Source organism: Maniola hyperantus, chromosome 19 (genome assembly GCF_902806685.2).
Source record: "Maniola hyperantus chromosome 19, iAphHyp1.2, whole genome shotgun sequence".
Taxonomy (NCBI): Eukaryota; Metazoa; Arthropoda; class Insecta; order Lepidoptera; family Nymphalidae; genus Maniola; species Maniola hyperantus.
The window spans coordinates 5,147,678-5,174,856 of record NC_048554.1 but is presented as its reverse complement, the minus strand read 5'-3'; the positions used below and the strand labels follow the sequence as shown (position 1 = coordinate 5,174,856).

Sequence of the window (27,179 nt, the reverse complement as noted above, 5' to 3'; positions counted from 1 at the left end):
TCTAGCTAGTTAAAACTTCATCCAAATGGCTTTTTTTACAATTTTTTTAAATTTTATTTAAGGTGATATTCAAACACCAGCTACAATGGTAAAATATATAAGGCTCATCAGACATTATTTCAACACAATGGTACCTGCATTTTATTGAATAAACTAGCTTACGCTCGCGACTTCGTCCGCGTGGACAACACAAATTTCAAATCCCTATTTAACCCCCTAAGGGGTTGAATTTTCAAAAATACTTTCTTAGCGGATGCCTACATCATAATAGCTATCTGCATGCCAAAATTTAGCCCGATCCGTCCAGTAGTTTGAGCTGTGCGTTGATAGATCAGTCAGTCAGTCAGTCAGTCAGTCACCTTTTTCTTTTATATATTTAGATAAATCATTCATTCATTAAAAAATAACTTTATATTACTTATTACTCAGCAACAGATGAATCAGTTGCCATAAATGTGTATTAATATAATATTGCCTACGTTTATATGGATAGTACGTAATATTATCGTATTAGTCATTTTGTTCGAAATTACACACTATTTTTGGTATGTTGTTCTTGTAGTGTAAGTAAGTTCTAAGTAAGGGGCTTCGGCCGTGGCTAGTTACCACCCTACCGGCAAAGCCGTACCGCCAAGCGATTTAGCGTTCCGGTGCGATGCCGTGTAGAAACCAAAGGGGCATGGGCTTATTAAAAACCGCCATACCTGTTCCAGGTTAGCCCGCTACCATCTTAGACTGCATCGTCACTTACCACCAGGTGAGATTGCAGTCAAGGGCTAACCTGTATCTGAATAATAAAATAAAAAAAGTACAGTAAGCGGCAGAAAGTAATGTACATCGACCTTTAAGAAGGAGATGGCAGGTTTGTAGAGCACTGTCTCAGTCAATGAGACCGACAAAACGTCATGTAGGTATGAGTGACAGAGACAACGCTCTACAAAGTCGAAATGTCATTCTAAAGGCCGATGTACTGCCGAAGTTCTGCCGCGTAGGTACAAGTCTACTGTAATATTTTTTTGAAATATCAGTAACATGACATGGCGTTGTTATAGGCAGTTTTCAGGTATATATGGGATTTGCTAATGCTGAAATGTAAATTTGATACATTTACACATTATAATTTGCAACAAATGGTGTGCTATAGATAGAGATGTAACTAGTTAACGAAAAAAGAAGTTTTCAATAAACTCAATTTACCTATATTATGCTTTATTAAACAAGATATAGTACGCGACAGGTTGAGAAGGCAATCGGGGAGGGAACGCCCCGTACACCCGCACAGCTCCCGTGCTAACGCGGTACGGGCGAGCGCGGGTGACGTGCGGGTGTGCGGGGCGTCCCCCTGCCTCATACCCTGATTGCCATCTCAACCTGTCGCGGACTATCTACTTTATTAGTAGAGCAAAGTAACATTACAAATAAAAAAAATAAAGGAATCCTTTTCAATTAGTTGTACACTTTAGTACTTAATTGTAATATTAAATAGATATAATTGCATTTTACAAGCACGTATATACGGTCTACTTATATGTCTAATAATTCAACCTAACAACGCTATTTTTAATTTCTCCAAATTAAGAGATGCTTCGATGACGTTTATGTCTTTTCTTCGAACTTTGGAGTTCACGCTATTTATCAGTAAAATATTGTCAAAATATCTAGTAGGTACAAACTAAAAAAAAACTCTACAGGTCGAGTTCTCCATAATGTTCTAAAAGGTGTGTGAAGTCTACCAATCGCCACATGGCCAGCGTGGTAGACTATGGCCAAAACCCTTCTCACTCTGAGAGGAGACCCGTGCTCTGTAGTGATCCAGCGATGGGTTGATCATGATGATGATGAGTAATCCGAAAAGCGGTAACCCCGTAAAAATTACCGTAATTCCCTACCACAAAACTGCGCTCGGAGAAATTTGATCCGCTACAGTTTCCGCATGTTATTGTACACAGATCATAAATACCAGCCGGAACACATACATCATCGGAAGTTTTAAGGCTCTATTCTGTATCTCGTACATACTGACCAGTGACAATATAACTCTCAGAGTAAGAGGTACGCGTCATTTTACTGATCCTAGTGTACGCGCGACTAGCTCAGAGTAAGCACGCGCTTGCCCCACGTTTACCGATAAATTAAAAAAAAGCCCGCCAAATTTTGACGCGAACATTCCGAAATCGAGTTTTAAAATTTCGTCACGAAACGGTTTCGTTCTGTTGCCAGTTGTTACCTGTGGACATTTAAATTTCGAAGGAAAATAAACAGTTTTTTAACGATTACGTGAAGGCGTAAACGAGGACAATAAAGGTAAAATATTATGAGAGTACAATTTATTTAATGCACGTGTTGAGTACACAGACACTACTATTTCAGATATTTCTTCACCCAAGGAATTTTGCTATAAGGTTTAATTTTCTATGCAAATAAAAATACAAATGTTCTTACACACTTAATGTGAAAAAGATTTTATGTGATTTTAAATATTAAACTTCTACTGTTATGCAACTCTCAAAGGTCCACCCCAGTTTTGTATGGCATATACTCCCGAGTTTATTTTTGATTAGCACACAAGCATACAGCCTGAAACCTCTTCAGGTAACGTATTTTCATTTGCTTATTCCCTTTTATTTTAAAGTAATTTATTTCAAACTTTAAAGTAAACAGGCACTCAAATGAAAGGAAAACATTTTTTGTTACTTTGAAGTTAAGAAACCGTTAATGTAGATTTTTAGAGGTAATGTTGAAATAAATAAACAAACAAGCGTTTGAATGCCCGTTACTAGGTAAGTCATTGGCAAAATTTGATTGGATCGAAGCCGATGTGTGGTTTGCGTAAATACCTGTGTCATCTAACCAAGGTTGTTCTAATTGACTACCTCCACCGTTCAAAGTTAAAAAGGTGATGAAATTTTTAAAGTAAGAGTTTAATTACATACGAATATTTTGTATTCAGAAGTGTTTGTGATCAATTTTCACCTGTTTTCACATTCGTTACATCAAAAGCGCTGACAGCCTAGTGGTTAGACTCGTTTTTCTATTCGGAGGGTCGGGGGTTTGATCCCGGACACGCACCTCAAACTTCACGAAGTTTTGTGCGTTTAAGCAATTAAATATCACTGGGCTTTATACAGTGAAGGAAAACATCGTGAGGATACCTGCATGCCTCCATAATGTTTTCTAAGGTGTGTGAAGTCTGCCAATCTGCACCTGGCCAGGTAGATTATTACCCTTCTTATTATGACAAGAGACCCGTTCTCAGTAATGAGCCGGCGATGGGTTAGTTATGAAGTTGATGATAAGGAACATGGTATCTGGAATGGTCTTACTTGATACAAATTAAAAGTTTATTAATTCTGATTTTTTAAAATCCTAAATAATGCCCGCAACCCCGTCCAAGACTTTTAAAAAATTGCGTCAGTAGGTACTCTCTGGTATTTTCCGGGATAAAAATTAACCTATGCCACGGCTACGAGATACGTCTACGGCTATCTCCGTGCCTCGTAAGTCCGAACAGGGGTATTTTTTTGATAGTTCGGGTTATCAAGGCTCTACTGTCGTCGTTCGGGTGATGACGGGAGAGTCACCATTTAGGAAGCGAGCGAGCCAAATATTGGAACGATAGCCAAAAGCTACTACCCTCAGAGAATAGAAACTAAGGATTCAAAAGATAGTGGTTTTGGGCAACACAGGCCTATAATAATGACTCTTAAATCCTTAATTTGATGATTCGGACTATCGTCGTTCGGGTGAAGACAGGCGACCCGCCATTCAGGAACTGGAGCGAGCCAACAATTGGAACGACAGCCAAAAGCTACCCTCAGAAAATAGAAACTAAGGATTCAAAAGATAGTGGTTTTGGGCAACACAGGCCCATAATAATGACTCTTGAATCCTTAATTGACAGTTCGGATTATCGTCGTTCGGGTGACGACGGGCGAGCCATTATTCAGGGACTGGAACGAGGCAACAATTGGAACAACAGCCAGAAGCTGTCCTCAGAGAATAGAAACTAGGGATTCAAAAGATAGTGGGTTTAGGCAACACAGGCCCATAGTAATGACTCTTGAATCCTTAATTTGATGGTTCGGATTATCATCGTTCGGTGACCTTGTACCTACTCATGTTGAACCACTGGCAAAGGTTCTTAAGTCAGGATGTTCGTCTACGGCCAGGTCTACGTTTGCCTTTTATCTTGCCCTGTATTATAGGCTGTAGTAAGTAGGTCATATCGTTTGATTTTTAAAGAAAAAAATAATTTTTTCGCAGTTTTTGTAATTTATACATCAGATTTTTATATTTGGTTTGGCGATCGTAAATCATAATATGAGAAGAGGCGATAAGCCAAAAATATGTAAAGTAAAAATAATTATGTAAATATATACAAAAATACTATATTTTGTTTCATGAAATAAAAGATTTCGAAATATAAGTAGGTAGGTATTTCTTAGAAATAAGTAATTGATAGTCACAGAATATTGACATTTACACAAAATATTGCGAAATAATATAAATATAATAGTAGTGTGTTAAAACCGTAAAAGTAATGTAACCGTTCAAACTTGATTTTATGTGCTGATTTTTTATATTATTTGAATAATAATTTATCATCATTATCAATCAATATACGTCCACTGTTAGGCATAACTCTCTTGGGGACTCCCACAAACCACGGTCAAATCTTGAGTGCACAAGCACGCAAGATTTGACCGTGGCGTGTGGACAAGTGCGTAAAAGTATAGTACGCAACAGGTCAAGATGGCAATCGGGGTATGAGGCGGAGGGACGCCCATTGAAATTCCTGTCTATGCGGTGTTGATAAGTAAAAAATCTGAGATTCACTGTTTTTTTTTCAAACATTAGAGGTATTCCATATAATATTATACATGTCAGAGAACAAGAGGATGGCCGACATCAGAAGGTAGTAATTTCAATTACAATCATTTTAATACTCACTTATCACACGTGAAAACCACTAGCGTAACGTAACGTAGGTAAACCTAACCTAACCCTACCTATGGTCGCCTCCAACCACCCCTCACAGCGACCCCTCACCTCACTCTAAACTAGCTAGCCTGAGCTAAACACTACATCGTGTGATTAGGGCGCAATTGCCATTGCAACCTCTCAATCAAATCACGACCTATTCCGTTATATAATCATCTCAAGGTAATCAATCACAACTTCATGAACGCTCTTAAAAGGATCATTGCATTGACTCTCTTACGATCTAAACCAGATCTTATAATTGACTTCTCATTACTAATTCAGAATATCGCAATAGCTCTACCTTCTCCACTCTGTGCACATCTGCATACAGAACACCATAGCATCGTGCGCCACACGCGCCACGACTACTATCCACCCAAATAAGCGATCACAACAGAAACCAGGTAGAATGTAAGCTATTCGATCTCATGGGCAACTCATTGTCTAATCCATTTCAACATTACACGAGAGTCATCAATGATTCTTTACCAACCGGGTCATACGATTCTAAAGCGGGTACTATCAAAGTTAACTTCAAGTTACTATCACACTAAACTATCACTCAAACTAATCATTATCTCAACTACCGGTATATCTCCAATTACACTCTAAATCACTAGCGTTTGCAGAAATAACCTTAACGGATGTCCTTATAATAATCTATCCACTGAGCCAAACGTTAACTCACGAATTACTCTAATATTCACCAATAATTAATATTCCATATTCGTCAAACAACTACGCGAACATTATTAATAGTGCTTTGCAGACAAAGTCACCGGATGGCACTAGATGTTACGATTTAACACAATGTACATTAGCATCGAACAATTACTGTTCTAACTATATCACAATCACCGAATTAAATATCACGATTAAGAAACTACCTACCTATCTCAAATAATAAAAATTAGCTAAGCTATAATCTGATACTTAATTAATTTAATGCGAGAGAGAATTTTTGAACAACAACAAAATGCGTGCGTGTCAAAATCCAACTCTGACAACTAAAATAAAGATGGCTACCTTCCGTAAAGTAAAGCTTCCTTCATACGTTTCTTTTCACGGAGTCTACAGACAGTAAGAACTCTTTCAATATCGACCCTCCAATATACATAACATCACTATAATATATCCTGGTAATAGATAGAGCATAAATGTGTTTGAATCTTATAGCTATATTTAGCACTAGGTAAATATAGTTTTTGGGCAGCTAAACATTGACATTTTCAATATATTCCGTAAAATTGAGGAGATTTTATTTGCTGGCAGCCTTTCTTCTATAACTACGCCCCCCTGTCAATGTCATTCAAGTGCCAAAAGAGCCTTGTAGTGTTGTAGCATTTTTGAAGTTCTTTTAAATGAGAAAGTTGAACGATTTACATTGTAGGTACATGACCTTACACTAATGGTGAAGGCTATAGTGACGGTAATTTAAAACCACGAAAAGTAACAGGTCATAATGTGTCACCGCATACCATACCTGTCTTAAGTCAGGTTTACACGACTCGTTAGATGTTGATGTAATAGGCAATAACCTCGTTTAATAATAAACTTACAATAAAACAAGCTCGGTCCAGTAAATCAGAGTAGGTATTCAAGACAGTGTGATTATAAAAAGGAAAAGCTGTGGTTTGCAGTTGCTGACAAAAGACATCTGCCGTAATCGTCTGGGCAGATTTAAGAAAGCTGTAGTGAATGACACCGGCACTAGTCCACCAAGTGATTTTCTCACAAGTAATTTTTTTAAAGTCAATTTTCGCTTGGGGCAGGTTTACCAGGGTTCAGCCATTGCGATGAGCGTTTCCGATTATCGTACAGGATCCACTTTTCATCACAGGTAATGTTTCGATTTAAAGTCCTTTCATTATTGTGTCGGTTAAGTAATGTCACAGCAGTCGACGCGAGTTTGTCGGTTTGCTGCACTCAATTCATGAGGTACCCACCTTTCAAGCTTTTTCACCTTTCCAATTTGCTTCAAGTGGATTCAATTAATCAATCAATCAATCAGCCTGTTTGCGTCCACTGCTGGACACAGGCCTTCCCAAGAGCACGCCACACACACGATCCTCCGCCTTCCTTATCCACCCATTTCCCGCTATCTTCTTAAGGTCACTAGTCCAGCGGGTTGGAGGTCGTCCCACACAACGCTTGCTGATACGTGGTTTCCACTCCAGAACACGTCTGCCCCATCGGCCATCGGTTCTACGGCAGACGTGGCCTGCCCACTGCCACTTCAGCTGGCTAATTCGTTGGGCTATGTCGCTCACTCTGGTTCTCCTACGGATTTTCTCGTTACGGATTTAAACGTTACGGTTGAGTCAAGTGGATTAAAACAGTTTAATCACTAACACCGCAGCCTGCAGCTAGCTCGGACGTGGTTTGCGATGGATCCGCTTCCACAATAGCGTTCAATTCTTCATTATCAACTTTGGTCTCCGGCCGTCCACGGGGCTTGTTCTGCAGGTCGAAATTTTCTGAACGAAAACGTTGGAACCAAAAACGCACTGTGTTTTCTTTTGCGACACCGCTGCCATAAATATCATTAATTCTTCGAGCCGTTTCTGCAGCACTGGTGCCACGATGGAACTCGTACTCGTAAATAACGCGATATTTCCATGATATTTCAAGTTTTCCATTTTGTAAACTGAGAACCAAAAGAGGAATTAATAATAAATAAATTAGGGTTTTCAAAATACAAATGCATGAGTAAATAGCTACATAAATTTGAAATTAGAATTCCTAACCAAAAAGGAGATATTTGAAATCAAAGTGGCCAGTACGACAAAACGCCAATTTCATAAATGTAAGGACGTAACATAATATCATAACCTGTTCATTCTAAACAGATTTTTATATATTTTTATGCATAATAGTTTTATTTTAAATTTATCGTAGCAACATGTTGAAAAAATAAATACCCGAGAACCGAGAACGGAACCCTCGGTGCGCGAGTCTGACTCGCACTTGGCAGTTGGCCGGTTTTCTTTAGTATGGAGATACTCTGTCACTGTTCTTTCTTCCTAGAAGAAGTAGATTCCTTCATCCTTGATATGCGCTTTTAAGTTTTAGAGCGCTATAAAAATTTAGAAACGTAAGATCCGAAAACGTACACTAAATCATTTCAAAAGTACAATCAGCCAGAACACTCTGATAACAACACAAAAAAAATATTCTTTTATATCACGAAATATTTCATATTGATTAGCGCGGAGCAAAGTCATACAGCGCCATCTTTTATCAGGGGGCTACAAAAAAACTGAATTAAAGCAAAAGTCTATATTTTTTTACAACTTGACATAGTAAATAGTTTATAGCTTAGGTATATTTTTCATGTTTAGGTTAGGTTATTTTTATGTACGACTTGTTCTATTTAATGCTCGTTGTAACGGCCCGTAATTAGAGTTACACGGGACCTGTAAAACTCGATAACATTTTGTATAATTTTGAGTGTATAATTCTGTGGGCTGTTCTTGGACAAATAAAATAAAATAAAAAATAGTAATTATCTTATACTAGCTTATGCTCGCGACTTCATCCGTGTGGACTACACACACATTTCGAATCCCTATTTTGCCCCCTTAGGAGTTGAATTTTCAATAATCCTTTCTTTATTGGTCTCGCTTGGTCGCAGGTAGGTATATTGTCAAAGCCGTGATATTACAATTTCACGAGTGATATTATAATTAAACGGTAGATTGTCAATCAACTTCATTTCTCACAATTTAACGGGCTGGTTTTAGTGTCATTGTAATGTCACGGGGACACTTTAGTGTCGTCGTTAGATTATGAGGCGGTCTCTGATTGGTCCGTTTCTAATGTCAATCTTGCAATCATAGAACTATAATTAAAAAATCACAAACTATTGTCATAACATCATAGAAAGCTATGATAGAAAGTAATAACTCACGTAGTAAGACACTTTTCTGGAGGAGGACTTTTTGACCAATCAGAACACTCGACGTCTCCCACTGCCAACTTCACTCATAATATACCTAGGTTTATTATAACGTCACTATAATTTTCCCGTGACATTACAATATCGCTAAGACCAGACCGTTAAATTGTAAGAAATGAAGTCGATTGACAATCTACCGTTTGATTATAATATCACTAGTGAAATTGTATATCACGGCTTTGACAATATACCTGCGACATATATATCATGGAATTCCGCAAAGCAGAGTCTGCTTATATCGAACATAAACATTATATCAGTTACCTTTTTTGGTAAGCGGAGCATAAGGTATATTTTAGTTATGCAACATCAATTTATTTTCAATGTAAAATTTAAAAGTTCACCTTGTCCTTAAACTAATGGTTACTAATTTATGTGAGACGAAAGTAACATGTCATATTGTGTCATCTTTGTCAAATACACAGTGCACCTTCTACTATTATGTAAGTCTTAAATAAAACTGGTAGCAATAGAAAAAGGACTTATAAACTGGGAGAAAGACATTGATGTAAGAGGAATCTACCCTAAGAAAATAGAAGTCTAAAAATACCTATCGAAAAGCAAAGATTCATTTAAGATCCTACCGAGATCTAGAGAAAATAATTAAGCACCGTCAACCATGTAGTGATGCGTAAAAAAATGACTTCTCGCGCGCTATTTTAACTTTTTGTTTCAAATTTCATGTCCTTATGTTTAGTCCTTATTTTAAAAGTGAACCAGCGCGGCGGGGCGATTGTCTAAAATCTGCATCAATCATTATTACAATCTCAATTGATCTGATTGGCTGAATTTGTGCGATTCTTGTTGCAACAATGCATTGTGGCCAATAGTGAGCGAGCATTAACCAATCAGAGATGATTGCGATCGTGACATTGTAGCTGTCAAACAACCGCGGTGGGGCCACAGGGTGAACCGTACTTTTGACATGACAGTTGACCCATAGAGTTAAAATAGCGCGTTAAAAGTAATTTTGTACGGACTATACAGTTATTATGGATGTAGTCTTACATACAATGTCTAAAAGTTACATCAAAACTTTTAAAAGTTATGAAATCTAGCAGCCGATAATTTATTACAGATTTCACATTTAGACTAGTTTAAGACATTAGCTTTGCATCTGTGTCAAAGTTAAACAGCCTTATTAGAACGTCTTCAAAATATCACGTCGGTATTATAAAACCTGTTACAATCCATACTAATATTATAAATGCGAAAGTGTGTCCGTATGTGTGCTAGCTTTTACGGTCCAACAGTGTAAACCGATTTTGATGAACGTACAGTTCTTGCAATTCACGAAGGCTAGTGAACTTTACTTGTGGTAACGTTTACATGGTCATTGCGTAAATGTGCGTGCATGTCGGACCAATCAGTCGCGAGCAAGCGCTGTCAAACGCACACATTTAGCCCTGTACCTTACATATACGGTAAACACAAGCATGAGTCAGTGGCCCTCGTGAAATGCAAGAACTATACAGAGCTAGCTTACATCCCTGGGAAGGACATAGGCTACTTTTTATCCCGGAAAATTAAAGAGTTCCAACGGGATTTTTAAAGAAACCTAAATTCACGCGGACGAAGTCGCAGGCATCATCTACTTTTATAAACAAAAAAAAAATCAATTTCAGTCATCAATAAATGTTGCGTTGGCTGATTGACGTAATGAGGTCGATGCATGGGACTTGAACTGAACTCAACACATGACGACATTTTCATCGCGCGTTTTCCGAACGTACGTCGACAGAGCTGCAAACGGCATTGCCAATGTATAAGACACAGCCCGCTGACAACAGACATAGTACGGATGGACCTAGTAATAGTGTCCCATAGGCACCTTTCGGCTACGGATCCCTAAAAACTAATATTATTTTGAACCAAAATTTTTTAATTATCTAATTTGTAGGTATGCTAATGTTTATGTGTTAATGTAGCTTAAATTTAACAGTTAACACGTAGATTACGCATTGTTCTATAACCACAGAATGATAAATAAGGTAACAGAAAAATTGTTATTTCTTGTTCGATAGTACGGAACCCTTCGTGTGCGAGTCCGATTCTTTTAATTATAACACGCACTGATGTATGCTTAACAGCTGCGTGACAAAAAGCTCTCTCGCCTTTACCACTTCTATTACTAATCTTTTGAATTCTGTGGTTGTAACAAAATTATTTGTTAGCAATAAATCATCTAAACGCTTACTTATTTTAACGCCTAGTACGTGATTAATAACAAATTTGATGAAGGGGCGTACATTATTGTAGTATAATTATTATTTCAAGATACATGATATAAATAATATTTATTGCTTCAATTAGAAGGCTGCAATTTAATATAGTAAATAGACAATTTTAGTATGTAATTAACATAATTTTAATGTATTACTTACCTGTTCTGTCTGTCAAAAAGATACCTATGTTTAAATGCAGAAAAATTGCGTCGTAAAATTAAGTTAGAAACTTATATGTATAGGTACCTACCTACTTAGGCTCAAAATTCTAAAGTGGTAATTTTGTTATAGTAAAACTACAACTTTATAATTTTATCTAAAAATTGATACGTACCTACGTGATACTTTTAACATAAGAATAAATAAATAAATATCAGACTTTTGTACTAATACCTAAAGTACTTTTGTACCTAATAGTTTTTTCAAAAAGAAACTGAAAAATTTTGTTATTATAAATATCTGAGTCCGGCCCTGCCGGCAAAGTGTATGAGCATTGCCATACATTATACTACCCGCTATTTTTACGATCGTGTTGTTGCTTGCCACCGCGCTAGTGTGCCGAAAGATAAAATTAGTTTAAGTTTTGTTACTATAATTTCTTTGTATATCTGATTTCTTTTGAGAATAAAATTCTTTAACCACAATAGTTTGGACTCTAGAATCTAGATGCGTCGCTGAGGTTTTCATAAATAAAATATATTTCATTTAAAATAGGTGTTTCATTTGATTTCAATTTTAATTGACAACAACTTTATAAGTGCTTAAAGCCATAAAAATTCCGGAAAAACGTGCGTGGGTGAAAACTCGCCGGTTTCTACCAATCATTTTGTAATAAAAATGTTTGGCATAGGAATACCTACCGGGCCTACATTTTATTATCGTAAAATTATTGCTAAATTAAGTAAGTCTGCGTTTTTTTATAATTGCAATAAAAAATCGTGGCATTCGCATTCACGGTCATTGTTACATTCCAATGAGTTATTATGTAAAGCTGGCGACTGACCTATGTCATTTGAACAAATCGTAATGTAAACATGTTACAATGTGAGCATATTATGTTTGGTCAGTTCAGCGAGCGCAGCCGCTTACGGCGCGCTCTGCCGTTCGCCGCGAGCTTCGTGTTGCATTTTTAGCGAACGCCATAACATAGAACGTTCGTTGCGAATGTTATTTTACGATAAAATATTAAGTCAGTTGGTGCTTTTACAACTACAAGCTTGATCACCATAATTGCTCAAGTATCGTTTTGTCATCGCAAAGTTCCGTCGTGTATCTATAAAATAATCTTTAGTTATGGCTCAAAATACGTGCTAAGCAAAACGTCGGTTCTTCGTCATGGAGATAGATAAGTACATCAGAACTTTATTATGTTAATTTTATACTTGTATATACAGTACAGCCTTACTGCTCGAAATATGGTGACAAGGTCGTCAATCATGTCAAATACTTGCTACTTGGTGCTACCTAAAAAAAAATTAAATCTGTTGTTTAAATATATTATTATTTGTTTGTTATTTGTTCAATTAGCAGTTTTTATCTCAACGCAAAACACCTGTCAAAGGTGGACAGTGGACTTTGTTTCATTTTTTTTTTTCAATAAAATATTAACTTACTATAATAACTTAATATTTACTAAAAAAAAAATATGACAACCGACCCTTTGATTAGAAACATAAATATACTTAATATAATTTAAGTAGAGCTACTTTTACTGATGGTATAATCTAGAGAAAGAGTCGTCATATGACGCCTTTTTTTACCGTTTAGGAAGAATTCCATCAGTTTTTTAGAAGTACATACCTAGGTGTAAAAGTAATGTTTTTTTTGAAAAATTCCAAATGGATTTAATAATAGAGTTTTTAATAGATATCCTGGTCTATCAGTAATTAAATTATATTACAAGTACATAGATAAGTACGTGCTTGATTTAAAAAAAATACTAAATAGAATTGCGACATGAAGTGATTGCTATTGTATTTTAGACTCAATATGGTCATTGACTTTTAATAAGATCCAGTAACTTTTTGCTTTGATCTGGAACAAACAATAATTACCAGACGCAAAAAGCAGTTTGCAAGCGGTTATTATTAGAGCAACACGTATCATGGTCTTTCTGTTTCATGGTCTTTCTGTTTAACCATAACTTATCACTAGTTTGATCACCCATCCTGCTTCCATAGCACAATGTCACAATGTTTCAATCTCAATTAATGTGATTGTCTAAAATAGGTATTCTTGCAGCTTGCTGCTACAGATAGATTGAAGGATAGCTGTGTGGTGTTGCGTGGTGGTGGTGCGTATAACTTGCTTGGTGGCTGGCTTTTCCTGCATATTTAAGCAGTGGGAGTTGGGCGGTGCATTTCGTATGCTGCATATTGCACCATACCTACATATTTGTCTGTTTCAGCGAATTATATCGAATTAAGCATTTGGTTCTTTATCATGAACTTCCTTAAAGTAACGCCTGCTTCTATACTACATCATAAGCTACCAAGCACGGTCGCGTCGAGGATACGGGGAAAAGGCAACGACGATCTTGATCGCTGAAAAGATCAGGTGTGGACCTACTCTTACTTGTTTTAGAGTCAAATGTTTCGGTTAGACAAATCTCAGAGTCACAAAGCTTGCTAATGGCTTATATTGTAACCTTATAGAGGAGAGCCAACGCATGCCAGAACTTCCTTATCTTATAAAAGCCGAAAGTTTCTCTGCGTATAATACTTGAAGGAACGTTTGTTTGGATGTGTATTTGCATCATGGTGGCTTTGGGAGATAACAGGTAAACAATAATTTATTAAACTTTAAAGGTATCTGGCAGGGGGTTGCCACCATACTGGTGGTCTGGCAATGCATGACGTGATTTGTAATACTATTCTGAAGAAAATATAAAAAATTAGACTTTATCCTTTGCCGTTAGTTTTTTAACACCTTTATTTCCTGTTAACTCCCAAAGCCTGGTGGCTTTGATGATTCAAACAAACGTCCGAATAAACGTTCCTCCCAGTTTTGGGGACAATAAGAAAGCAGAAAAACTTTCAGCTTTTATAAAATAAGGAAGGTCTGGCACGCGCTGGCTCTTAGGCCATTAATATGACGCTTAAAAATAACAAAATTAGTTCAGTTGTTGGTGAAACTATCCCACCAATAAGCAAACAGAACAAAACAAATCGAGTAAAACAAAAAAAAAATGTATAGAAGCAGGTGCTATTTTGCGGAAGTCCATGATATACAATGAACCAAAAGCTTAATTTGCTATAATCCGCTGAAACAATTTTGCTATAATCCGTTCAGCGGATTATAGCAAATTAAGCTTTTGATTCATTGTAAAAAATAAAAAACACAATCGACTGCTAAATGTAGGTACTCAAAACATTCGCTATTTCAAGAATATTAGACGCCATAAACAGTTCTCTTACAGTTTAGGAATATTATTAAAGATGCGAATAATTAAACACATAGTTTGGGGAAATACGTGCAAAAACGTGTACACTAACAAAAGTTTTTTTGAATTAACTAGTTAATATGTAAATCTTCAATTACTTATGCCGGTTGGGTTCAACTACTTATTTTGCTTATCACTACACGTAGATTTATTTATGTAATTTGGTACTTAGTACAAATAGTATATACTTTGTATTATTTTTGGTATCGGTTATATAAGGTTACGGGCATTCCGCATTCACACCCTCCACGTCGGTCGATCCTAGCGCTTCTGACCTTAGGTCGGCACAACCAGGACATTAAAACTTCAAAGATCGCATCATCATTAATCTATCGCCGACTAACTACTAAGCTCAGGTCTTGTCTCAAAATGAGAAGTCTTTGGCCATTTAGTACACTGGCCAAGTGCGGATTGACAGATTTCACAGAATTGATCACATTTCTAACGGTAAGGACGTATGCAAGTGATATTTAATTGCGACGCACACAACTCCGAAGAGCTAAAGCTATCGGGTTTTAGTTTTGATCTTTACTTGTCTAGGCTCTTCGTTCTTTTATGGACTGTCGTGTTAAAGCTAGGTAGTTCTGAAATACAAAATTGGTTCGATCTAATCGGGAACCAAACATACATAAAATTCTTGTATGCCAGAGGCTAAGATCCGAGGCTGAGATCAGACTGAGGTCTGTAGAGCGCACTTTGACTCTATATCACTGGCATTCCTACTTATTATAATATATCTATCTTGTTTTGACTGAAACTTAAATGTAGACGTCTAAGCAAAATCAAAGTAGGTACGTTTTTAACCTATGTAGATCGTAGCTTCACTTTGCCTTTGCTCCGACTCGACATAAGACTAAGATTTTCGTGGATAAAGGATTTTGAAATCATGTGCAGAGACATAAGTCTGACCCTTTTTATCCTGGAAAATCAAAGAGCTCTCTCGGGAATTTATAAAAACCTAAATCCACGCGAACGTAGTCGCGGGCATTAGTACATAATAATATTATTACACCTACTTGTATTTACAACACGCACCGCACCTTATCTTAGCAGAAAGTAAATACAATTACATCAGCTGACAACCTTCAGATAGATCATGGCATGTGGAAGTGCGTAGTGGATAATACTTGTACGTACTTATAGTGTGTGCACTGTGCAGTGCGTGTTGCTAGTGATGACATAGATCCGAGACCAGAGGCGGATTATCCCTAAGGCAAACTAGGCACGTGCCTAGGGACGCGAGGTTACGAAGGGGCGCAAGTGATCATGTAGAGTTCCATTAATGGCCTACCTAATTATCCCTGCTAAGTATTATTATCTTGGAGTGACCGAAACTGCCTCTTCTTTAATATAGCAACGTGTCATGACGTGATGTTCTTCACTCGTTCACATAAATAAATATAATCACCAACTACCAGCTATGCAATGAAACAATTCCTCGTTCTTTCGAAGTTAGTCAGTAAAAAATTTAATATGGCTGTTAGAGGGGCGCCTAATAGGTGCTTGCCTAGGGCGCTCTTGACATTTAATCCGCCTCTGTCTGAGATAATAATATAGTCGCTAACTCTGGTCGTCAGAAGATGCTCAGAGTCACTCAGCGGTCGATGGAGAGAGCTGTGCTCCAAGCACTCTCTACGTGATCTAATTAAAAATGAGGAGATCCGTAGGAGAACCAGAAAAACCGACATAGCTTAACGGATAGCGAAGCTGAAGTGGCAATTGGCAGGGCACATAGTTCGAAAACTAATAGACGTTGGGGTTCCAAAAGCTTCAGATAAGCGCGTTTTGAAGTCTTGCTTCGAATTGTAAGCTCATGTAAACTATGGTCCAGGCCTAAATGATTTCATCAATTGCGATGACGTTTAAACTTGGTGGAAAACGACACAGGCAAATTGTAGGAACAACTCCCTTCAGCGGTATTCTGACTGGATTTTAATTTGGGGCTTCTTCAAGAGGCGGATCGACAAATTTATGGAAAGCCATTGTAGTTCCTCAGGTGCTGTAAATGTTCCCCCACGAATTGTAGCCAATCCTTAATACTTGCCATGATTTTATTAAATGCGCGTGGCCGACATTTTAGTGACATCAGCACTAGACTGAAGTTTCGAGCTGATGGTATATTTTTATTTCGATGTTGATGAGACATGGTTCCAGCGCAATAGCAATTTGCGGGACTTATACCTTCGTTTACTCTAGATGTTACATAAGGTGACAGACTTTTTATATTGCTTACTATACCTATCAGGTTGATTCGCAAAGCAAAAAAGAATATAGGCAGCCAGCCAAGTATTCAGAGCACTCCATACAAAGTGTAAACTAATTACTAAACCTCATTGTTCTCTCTATTAATTACATCATATAGGTCTCTACTCTCTACATTCTTACATTTACGAAGCATTATAAGTCTTACAATTTTGTTACAACGAAATTATAAATGTTATGATTTTTTTAACCCAAGTTGCTGTAGTTCATAATATACCTACAATTTGAGTCAAACCTATATATACATATTTAAAAAATGTTATGTGCAAAGTGCATCTACAAAATGCAAACTGACCCAAACATCAAGATTGGTTCAGTGGATGAGCAGTGAAAAACAGACAGACAGACAGTGGCGGATTTGCCCTAAGGCCCAGTAGGCCCGGGCCTAGGGCGGCTAGATATTAGAGGCGGCCAATCATGACAAAAATCACTTTTTTTTAACAACAACAAAAATTGCGCCTGCTGCGCTTGCGCTCCTATTTATCATTGAATTGTATTTTACTGACAAATCAAAAGAAACATTTTTAATCCCCCCCCCCCTCCCCCCTCCCCAATCAACTCATAGCTAGACTAGACTATGATTAATGGGTGTTGAGAAAGGAGCGGCTGGTACTTACGAAATCCTGGGGCCTAGGGCGGCCAAGACTGCAAATCCGCCACTGCAGACAGATAGTCAAACTATCGCAATTACAACATTATAATATTATGGACTATTTTGTTTGATCCATAATACTCGTATTATAAACATTATGGATCAAGCAAAAATGCTATTTCTGTGTTTCAGTTGAATTTATTTGGCCCAAGCTTGCCAATCTCTTTTGAGTAGGTAATTTATACTTTGCTTTGACATGCTTTGTCGTGAGCCCGATGCTCTTCGGCGATAGCTGCAGGCGTGCAAGGACGACACGAATCTTGCCTAAAATAAACGTATATACTCGTATATGCCAAATAGGGTGTTTTGGTATTTGTGTGGGTGTATAAATAGTGTTCTAGTCAAGATTTGTTGTTAGATTCTAAACAATGGCTTCATCATCATCATCATGATCAACCCATCGCCAGTCAGTACTGGACACATATCTCCTCTAAGAATGAAAAGGGTAGTCTACCACGCTAAGTAGATACCGATTAGCAGACTTCACACACGTTTAAGAATATTATGGAGGATTCAGGCATGCAGATTTCCTTCCTCACAATGTTTTCATATTTAATTACTTAAAACGCACTATTTAGTGATGTGTCGCAATGAACTCTGGCGTGACATTCGAGTATCGACCAATCGGAGCATCTTTCTATCGTCAGCGTCACGACAGGATAGCGATTTCCAAGTGTATGAGCTCATTAGCCTTCTGTAGAATCACGTAACTCTACAATATTTTTATATCTTAGCTGAGTAATTAGAACAATAATAATGAATCCATACTAAAATTTAACAGAGTGTGTATTACGAGAACGTCAACAAATGAATTAGTGGATTAATCGAGCTAATTAAAAAATATCGTACACATAAAAAATTTAGCATCCATTGTTTGCACAAGGATGCGAGCGAATTGTGTGTCGTCGGAAGATTGGGTTTTCCTAATTCGGTGCCAAAAGCATCTGCAATCGACGCGACGTTCTCCGATCACGACTTGTGCCTTTAAAATATGAATGCCATTGGTTAAGGCATGTGGCAAGGATATCACGAAACTAGGGAAATCCAGCCATAAACCTTTGTATGCTGGCTTACAAATTGGTTCACACAGCTTCAGAAGTGTAATTATTTTTGGAACACATTACGTTTTTATCACACAATGACCAAAGTTTAATAAACCGTGTGTTCAAAGTCATCGAAATCATTATTTACCTTTGCGAAGGTTATTTTTAAAACTTACTAGAGTAAAATAGCCCAAATATACATAAGAAAATATCTTGTTACAGGTAAACGTGGTGTTTGTGTCAGACAGGAAGCAGTGAAATAAAGTGGCAGTGCAGTGTGCTCTCCGTTGCAAACATGAGAAGACGCTCGCGAACCTGACTATATTAAATAAAAATGAAAGTGCAATAGTGCATCAGCATTTAAGTTGACATTTAAAGCATGTCAAGTAAACACTGAACTATGGCTCTGACGAACTTCACGGTGGCCGGGATTGGAGGTGCGACGCCCGCGCTCACAGCCACGTCACCTACTCCATTACGTGTAAATTTAGATGATCTCCTCTACTCTCCTGAAGAACATCAGGCGGAATATGCCCCAAATTACGCTGGCAACGAACCCTTCCTACCACCCCCTGATATACAACAACCCAAAAAATCAAAAGTTAGAAAACGTGCTGGCACTGCGTATTTGCCCCCACCTAATCAATTCACACATTATCCGAGACAGGATAACTTCCCCCAAAATCCCTTTAATAGTCCACTAAATCCCCAAGTTTATCAACAGCATACAAGACTCGACTTACAACCAGAGAATCAGGGGGTTCAAGAAATTAATACACAATACGGAAATACGGGGCAATATGTTCACGATCCGACTGGGGATTATGATTATGAACAGAGGAGAAACGATAAAACTAGACCACCTTACAACCCTGGGTATGCGGATAATCCTTATGGACCAGCGACCACGCCCGGTCCGCCATCTAGTCGAAGGTTTGGTGCAGACCAAAGCCATTTAAATCGTCCTACGACATCGCCGTTGCAAAGTGTGACGCGAAAGCAAAATGAGGCTGGAACTAAGACTAGTAGTAGTGGTAGTAATACACCTCCTGATCGTCCTCGTGGCTTCACTAAAGTCGAAACAGGAAGCACAGGGGGCAAGACACAACTACATGCAATCCTAGATTATGATGATGATTATTACGAAGATGTTCCTGGATCAGGTGAATATAATATTTTTAATATTTATACCTACTTATTAACCTTTGTTATACGCGCTTATAAAACTTAAGTAGTATTGACTGGATCGTTACAATTAGATTGTTATCCGCTAAATAGTTTTAATGCCAGCCTACGAGACATTGAAAAGGCACGATCGGTCCAATTACTTCCACTATCAGTCGATAGCCTTCGAGGCCAGCTTAAGGTATGAAATGGGAGCGAACGACCAATTTTATTACTCTGTTACGATCAATAATAACAGCAAACTCTAGCTGTATGCATTAATTAAAGTCCAATGATTGATCATTTTATGTACTCTGTTAGTGTTAAATCGAGGGTCACAGTAGGCACTAAAATTGATCGCTTACGCCTTTATCTTAACTTCTATTACTTTAGCCTTCGATTGCTTTAGTGCCGGCTGACCAATGCCAGCTTAACAATGAATAGTCTACCGTGGACATGTACATGAATGCCGACAATGCCCTAGAAAATGCGACTGCGGCTTGCTAATCATTCTATAACTATGTATTTCATATCACCAATTAATCAATTTACCTTTTAAAGATAAAAAAATATAACAACTGCAAATGATTTGCATGTCTGCCAGTTTTTGCGACAAGTTTTTTTTATTTTATTCAGATATAAGTTAGCCCTTGACTGCAATCTCACCTGGTGGTAAGTGATGATGCAGTCTAAGATAATAGCGGGCTAACCTGGAAGGGGTATGGCAGTTTTTATTAAACCCTTACCCCTTTGGTTTCTACACGGCATCGTACCGGAACGCTTAATCGCTTGGCGGCACGGCTTTGCCGGTAGGGTGGTAACTAGCCACGGCCGAAGCCTCCCACCAGACCAGACCAGACCAGAAATTTAGAAATTATAAAATTCCAAACCCCTGCCAGGAATCGAACCCGGGACCTCCCACTATTAAGACCACAGCGCTCACCACTGCGCCAGGGAGGTCGTCGAAATGTAAAGTAATGTTATGTTATTTACGCTATAGACATCAGCGACATGGAGTTAGTGATAGATATTTTCTATTGCTTCTGCTAAAGGTCAGCGCCTATTTACAATAAAGTACATTTTCCGATCAGTCTAAAACACACATTTTTAGTTAGATGTTGCTTAACCAGAAGCCAGTTTTCATCGACGCACAAACGGCTATTAACATACGTGTTTATGTGTTGGGATTGCGTGTAAGCGTCTTTACTTTTAAGTCAAGCGTACGAAAACACCAGTTTCGACCTTGGTTTCACTTTCGAATGTTATTATCATCAGATTACTCTGAACGGTTACTCTTACGGTACTTAGGTACATGTGGAAAGTGTAATTTATAAAGCTATTGCATAATCTCGTCTGGATTTTTATACGTCACGATTTTATAGACGTCTCTCTGTGCGTTGTATTCTTTATTGAGTGTGTTGCTGAGTGTTGTAACTAATCTCCATTAATAACATAATCGTACAGATATCCTTGGGTTAATAACGCGAGAGTTTCTTTGATCCTTCCGCATTTCTTGCTTGATGATATTTATAGTTATCACTCATCAGTAGGTACCTGATTAAATTAAAATTAAAATGCGGGAGTACCCAGTGCAGCTTACATAAACGCATATAATATGTCAATACCTCATTGACATATTATATGCGTTTATGTAAGATGCACTGCAATGCCGGATAAGCAATGTGTATTCTACTTGGTAACTGAATGGGTGATCGACTTTTGATGTTTGAATTTGTATCCTCCTTGCCTTGTTAACTTAACAGTTGAAAATTTATTTAACTCTAAGTCGAGTCGTAGTTGAAGTATCTGGGAGTAGATATTATACCGCACTAAAATGATGAAATGAAAATTGAACACCAACAAACTTTTGACTGTAGACTCCGAATAAGTTAGAAACTAGCTGGACTTACACTGAGTAAAAAAGTGACTACAAGCTTTCTTACTACAATAAACAATTATTATGAGTATCACTCACGATAGTATAAAATCTAAGATTTATCTATTAAAAGGACAATAGCTATGATAATACAAGCTTCATTGCACACATTATGAATAGGAAATTTATCGATATTACTTGTCGATGTTTAAATTATTGATCACGTGTAGAATATCAAAAGGTAGTTCATATTGGAATTCTATGAAAACAATGCATGGGAATAAATTGTGTTCCTACTGTTAGACTTTCTAAGAAATGGATATCAGCCACTGCATAATAATTCTCAAGGAACCTTATTACAGAATCAAGTCAGAAACCTTAAATAGTAAGTACTAAGTACTATGAGCTCCAACGATGACTGTAACTTGGTTTGTCATGGGAATCATAGTGTTGTCTTTAAGTAAATAGACGTCCACTATTAGATATAGGTACATTGAGTAGAACACGGTATTGTGCCCCTTTTGTTCCGGAAACCCAAAGACTTGGTTTAGATTATTCCTCCATCTAGTGAGGATCTTTCAACGCAGTGGTTTCTGTTCTGGGATCGCTATTTAACTTTTTGAGACCAAAAATGTTAATGGGCTTGAATAATAAAATACAGTCTATGAAATGTTAATCTGCTGAGATTCTTATAGACCTTCTTAGGCTGACTTTCTTCTTCTTCTTCTTTTAGCTGGTTCTTGCTGGTACAACTTCGTTCTTTGTAGATCTCTTCCTCTTTTATACCTCCCTGTATGATCCATTTCTTTTCGTGATCTGCAAATTAAAATCTATTCTTAAACTTCTTCTTCCACGCTTTCAATGAATTTTTTGAAGTAGGTTTTACCATAATAATGTTAGATAAATAGATCAAACTCGATTTACTTCGATACAGAAGCATTTTTTTAAATAATGTCTTCAATAACAGAATGTCATACATAACCTTTCCTCACTGCATACAAATATCAGTTTGCATAGAATAAGGTAAAAAATGTAAGGCTTAGCGAAAACATACCCACAGTACAAAAAAAGAACCTGTTTCATGACAATTTAAAAAGAATAAGATAAAAAAGCCGGGTTAAGCTATACAAAGTCTTCGATTACCATTTCGGAGGATTGCCATTGCCAGCGAAACATACATAAAAAAAAACGTTTCCTCACTGAATCTGCGCGAATACCTACTCCCTCGCAGCATACCTAATAAACTAAATGTGTGACATAATCTTTATACAGCTGTCTAAATAAAAATTCCTGAGCCAAATGACTGGAACCACCAACTTTAGCGCTTAATAATATACCTACTAATGTACCACCAAAGCTATATGACCGAATCTAACAAATAATCTTTAGAGCCCTTTCAAATACCGACCTTAGTTTGGGTGACTATTGCTCTAGACCTGTTTCTTTGTGCACTGAGTATCTAACTAGTTCAGACAAAGATAACGTGAGTCAAATAGTTTTTAAATATTCTATTAGGACACCTTTTGTGTTTTAGTAACACACTGAGTGGTTCTACAAGTGTGTAGTACCTACCTACTTTGTGCAATAATAAATTATTATTTATCTAGAATAGTTTTTTTTTTTAATGAAATAATACAACAAAACTTAAAGCTATCTAATTATTACTATACAAATCATGCCCGCGTGGAATGGTGTTAAGATTACTGGCTGCATTTCCGCGCTCGACAGCTAGGCTGATCCGTTGCGCAAAAAATGAGCCAGCCCTTCTGACACCAGATGAGGCTATCAATCGCGGTGAAATTTCTTGTAAAAAAAAATTGCAGACTAAGACTCCATGGCCCTAGGGTCTCCACGGCAAACGGAACAATATGTAACTCTCGATAAGTGATGCATACTTGCGCCGCTTGCCGTATTCAGCCATTTCTGCCGTGGCTCCCGGCCTAGATACTGTCTCCATGATATGTCATGGGGCCAATGCGTCAACACACCTTGCGTCCCACATCAGGTCTCTTGCCATTAGTCCGACTAATCCCTGCTGGCTCAATGAGCGCAGGAACGTCTATGGTCGCAAGAGCCATACAAATATCGTTTAGAAACTGATATGATTCTTAAGATGAGCTGATCTTTATCTACTTAGTTCAACATCCCGAATAGCCCTTCATGAACATCTTCCTTTCTCTTGTCCTTTATCCCACGCTATATGGGGTCGGCCGTCGGCGTGGGTCAGCACAACATGTATTTTTCTTTCACTCAATTCTATCATAATGTCAACCAACGCATTATCCACTTCTTAGACACATAATATCCTCTTTCATGCAATCCACCTTTTCTTTGGTCTCCCTTTCCTCTTTTTTCCTTCATGAACCTGTTATCCAAAATATTTTTTTTATCAAAATATAATATTATTATGATTTATGTTGCATAAACGAACGTACCGCAATGAATGAATGAAAAAATTACTTAATCAGTATAATCATTTAGAAATCAGAGATGGCATTGATCAGTAATTCGGAAGCTAGGTCGTGGTAAAGTTTAATATTCGACTTTGAATTTTTTTAATACTAGATGGTTTTATCAAATTTTCCAGACTTAGTCATAATCTTTTTATTATGCTTAGCGATGACACTAGACACAAATATTGGGTAATCTTAAAAGGTCATACGTAATCTCAAGGATAATTATTTTCATAAATGTGATGCAGTTATAGAAAAAGAAAAGTTGTATAAGATTTAAAGAAACTAGGTAGGTAATTAAATTCATACGTCTAGTAACCTATGGTGGGGGGAGCCTAAAGGTAGGCTTACACGGGCAATTAAAGTTCCGCAATTCCAAGCAATTTAGTTAATTATATGACGTTACGACCACATGAAGCAATTTACTAAAATTAAAAAAACCGAGCAATACCTGAAAATTTCATGAATGTTAAGCGAAATAATTGCTCTAGATTAAATCAAAATCAAAATCAAAATCTATTTATTTGTTGAAATAGGTATATGTAAGGTGTTGGTACAATTTTTATGTCACTCTATTTCATGCCTATGATTATTGCTCCAAATCTTATTGCTTAATGCTCCAGAATGCTCCATTAATGGTCCAGAATTTATTGCTTCAGATCGATCCATACGTGTTGCCGAACAACAACTGCTTAAAAATTGCCCATGTAAGCGCAACATAAAAGCTAAGTTTTGCTATTTAAAGAGGCAATAGCGTTTGGTACCATGTCCAGGAATGAACATTAATTGAATGACGAGCTGGTAAGCCAGTTGCCCCCATTCCAACGTCTCGAATGTTATAACGCCATTGGGTCCATTAACCTAGGGACCGCCGTTGCTGCATCATTCATCAAATTCATGAAAAGCATGTTGCCTAAAAAAATCTGTTTTAGAATGCACAGGTGAAGCCCTTTCATAATATGATACCCCACTTGATATAGTTATCTTACTTCGAATATTGAAAATACTAATAGTCATGAACTAACATGACCACAATTTAAATTTTTTTGTGTGACAAATTCACGGTTTTCAAATTTTTCCCCGAATGTCTGCTATAAGACCTACCTACCTACCAAATTTCATGATTCTAGGTCAACGGCAAGTACCCTGTGGGTTTCTTGACAGACAGACAGACAACAAAGTGATCCTATAAGGGTTCCGCTTTTTCTTCTGAGGTGCGGAACCCTAAAAATTATTTTTGTCCCTGAGAAATAAATAATTACTTACTAAATCACAAAACTAGCACTTCTAGTGAATAATAGTCAGATATCCTAATCAAGATCTATGTGTTTCGTAACGTGTGACCCGAATTTGACGCGCCCATGTGACGAAACATCTTCAGCGAACGTCTGCAAGGTGTCGCGTCATTTAGAAACACCTATTAGTTATCCGCTAGATTTCTATGATCTACTTATGATGCCTAAATTGCAGATTTCTAGTGCTTACTTAATATTTTGTAAGAATTTAATTAGATTTAAATGTTAGTTCATCTATCAGAATTTTTTGTCTTTCCATAATTCAATTTTATTTTAGGAGCGGAAATTTAGCGGATCAGTAACTTAGTTTCTATCATCTAATGCCTAGATTAGAAATTTCTAATATTCGTAATATTAGGTGTGATTCATAAAATTATTTTTAGTTAGCAGTAACATAACTTAAGGAACCCTTAGGTATATTGATTGTATGTACGTACGAGTACATATTATTTGTATCCAATCTAATCCAATCCATCAGCCTGTTTGCGTCCACTGCTGGACATAGGCCTTTTCAAGAGCACCCCACTAAGACCGGGAAGTAAGCGTTTTCTGGTCGAGTGTGAGTTACACGGCTGAGCCTTGGCGAGGACCTGTATGACACGAGGCGCAACACGCAAAATGCTTACTTCCCGGTCTCATGCAGTAATGTACCTACTATTGTCATTCACTTTTTTTACTTTCCAACAGGGCCTCAAATTCTTGTATGCCCCAGCATAGCCTAAGACGACGCTGCTTAGGACCCCAACGTCCAGTTAAAGTTATGTCACTTAATTATTATGAATGGTTCCAGATTCTGGTCAGACCGCGGTGACGCCTCTGCAAGGCCCCATATTGCTGCGCAATGGGAGCGTACCCGTCGTGCCTCTAACTTCGTACCCCACAGTCAACAACGGCACTTTTTACCAAATACCAGTAAGCACATAATATTTTCCATAATTTTTTAATTTTCATATTTAATTATTACTAACTTACAATATAAATATTAATGTAGTAAATACATAATTATGTACTATGTATAAATATTTTATTCGCAGGAATTTACTATCTAGCAATGTTTGATCTTTCAAGTGTCCTAAGACAATATTTTTTTTTACACTTATTAATATCTACAATCGCCTTTATGTATTTATTTAATTGGTTTTGATGTCTACTTTTTTTTGTACCTATCTAAATATATAAAACGAAAAGTTGACTGACTGACTGAACTATCAACGCACAGCTCAAACTACTGGACGGATCGGACTGAAATTTGGCATGCAGATAGCTATTATGACGTAGGCATCCGCTAAGAAAGGATTTTTGAAAATTTTAAATTTTTTAAGTTTTAAATTTGTGTAGGTAGTCCACGCGGACGAAGTGGCGAGCATAAGCTAGTTTAAGTATATAAATAATAGCCGTGATAGCTATTCGGGAGGTCGGGGGTTCGATCGCTTTACTAAACGTCTAACTTTTCAGAGCTGTGCTCAGTAGGGGCCGGCGATGGGCTGAGTGATGATGATGAAAAACAATAAGTGTGTTAAAGCTTAACTCGTGTATCCTTTTTTGCTCCTTTATAATAATAATACCAGTTAAATATCTTAATATTGCACTGCTTCCTGATATCTATAAACAAGTGTTTATCATAACTCCTTGTCAAGTTGTCCGCTTTATGCTTATCAATGCGAGTTTATTATCACGGCAGTGATATGGACAAGTTGTACTAAAAACTTCACCGATAACGTATGCAAAGCTTGCAATTTATATAATTCACATGTACGATGCATAAATATTTTATTCGCAGGAATTTACTATCTAGCAATGTTTGATAATCTAAATATATAAAAGGA

At 37.3% G+C, this 27,179-nt stretch overlaps 1 protein-coding gene across 1 annotated transcript in view; it reads left to right on the top strand.

Moving 5' to 3' along the window:
* Nucleotides 1-2,035: 2,035 nt before the first annotated feature.
* The window catches only part of spz3 (Spaetzle domain-containing protein 3), a 43,909-nt gene continuing 18,765 nt past the window's right edge, over nt 2,036-27,179 (top strand). Inside the window, exons 1-3 of the mRNA XM_034978571.2 lie at nt 2,036-2,304; nt 18,788-19,728; nt 26,144-26,265. Coding sequence (XP_034834462.1) covers nt 18,966-19,728; nt 26,144-26,265 — 885 coding nt within the window. The 5' untranslated portion in view covers nt 2,036-2,304; nt 18,788-18,965. The remainder of the gene's footprint in view (nt 2,305-18,787; nt 19,729-26,143; nt 26,266-27,179) is intronic.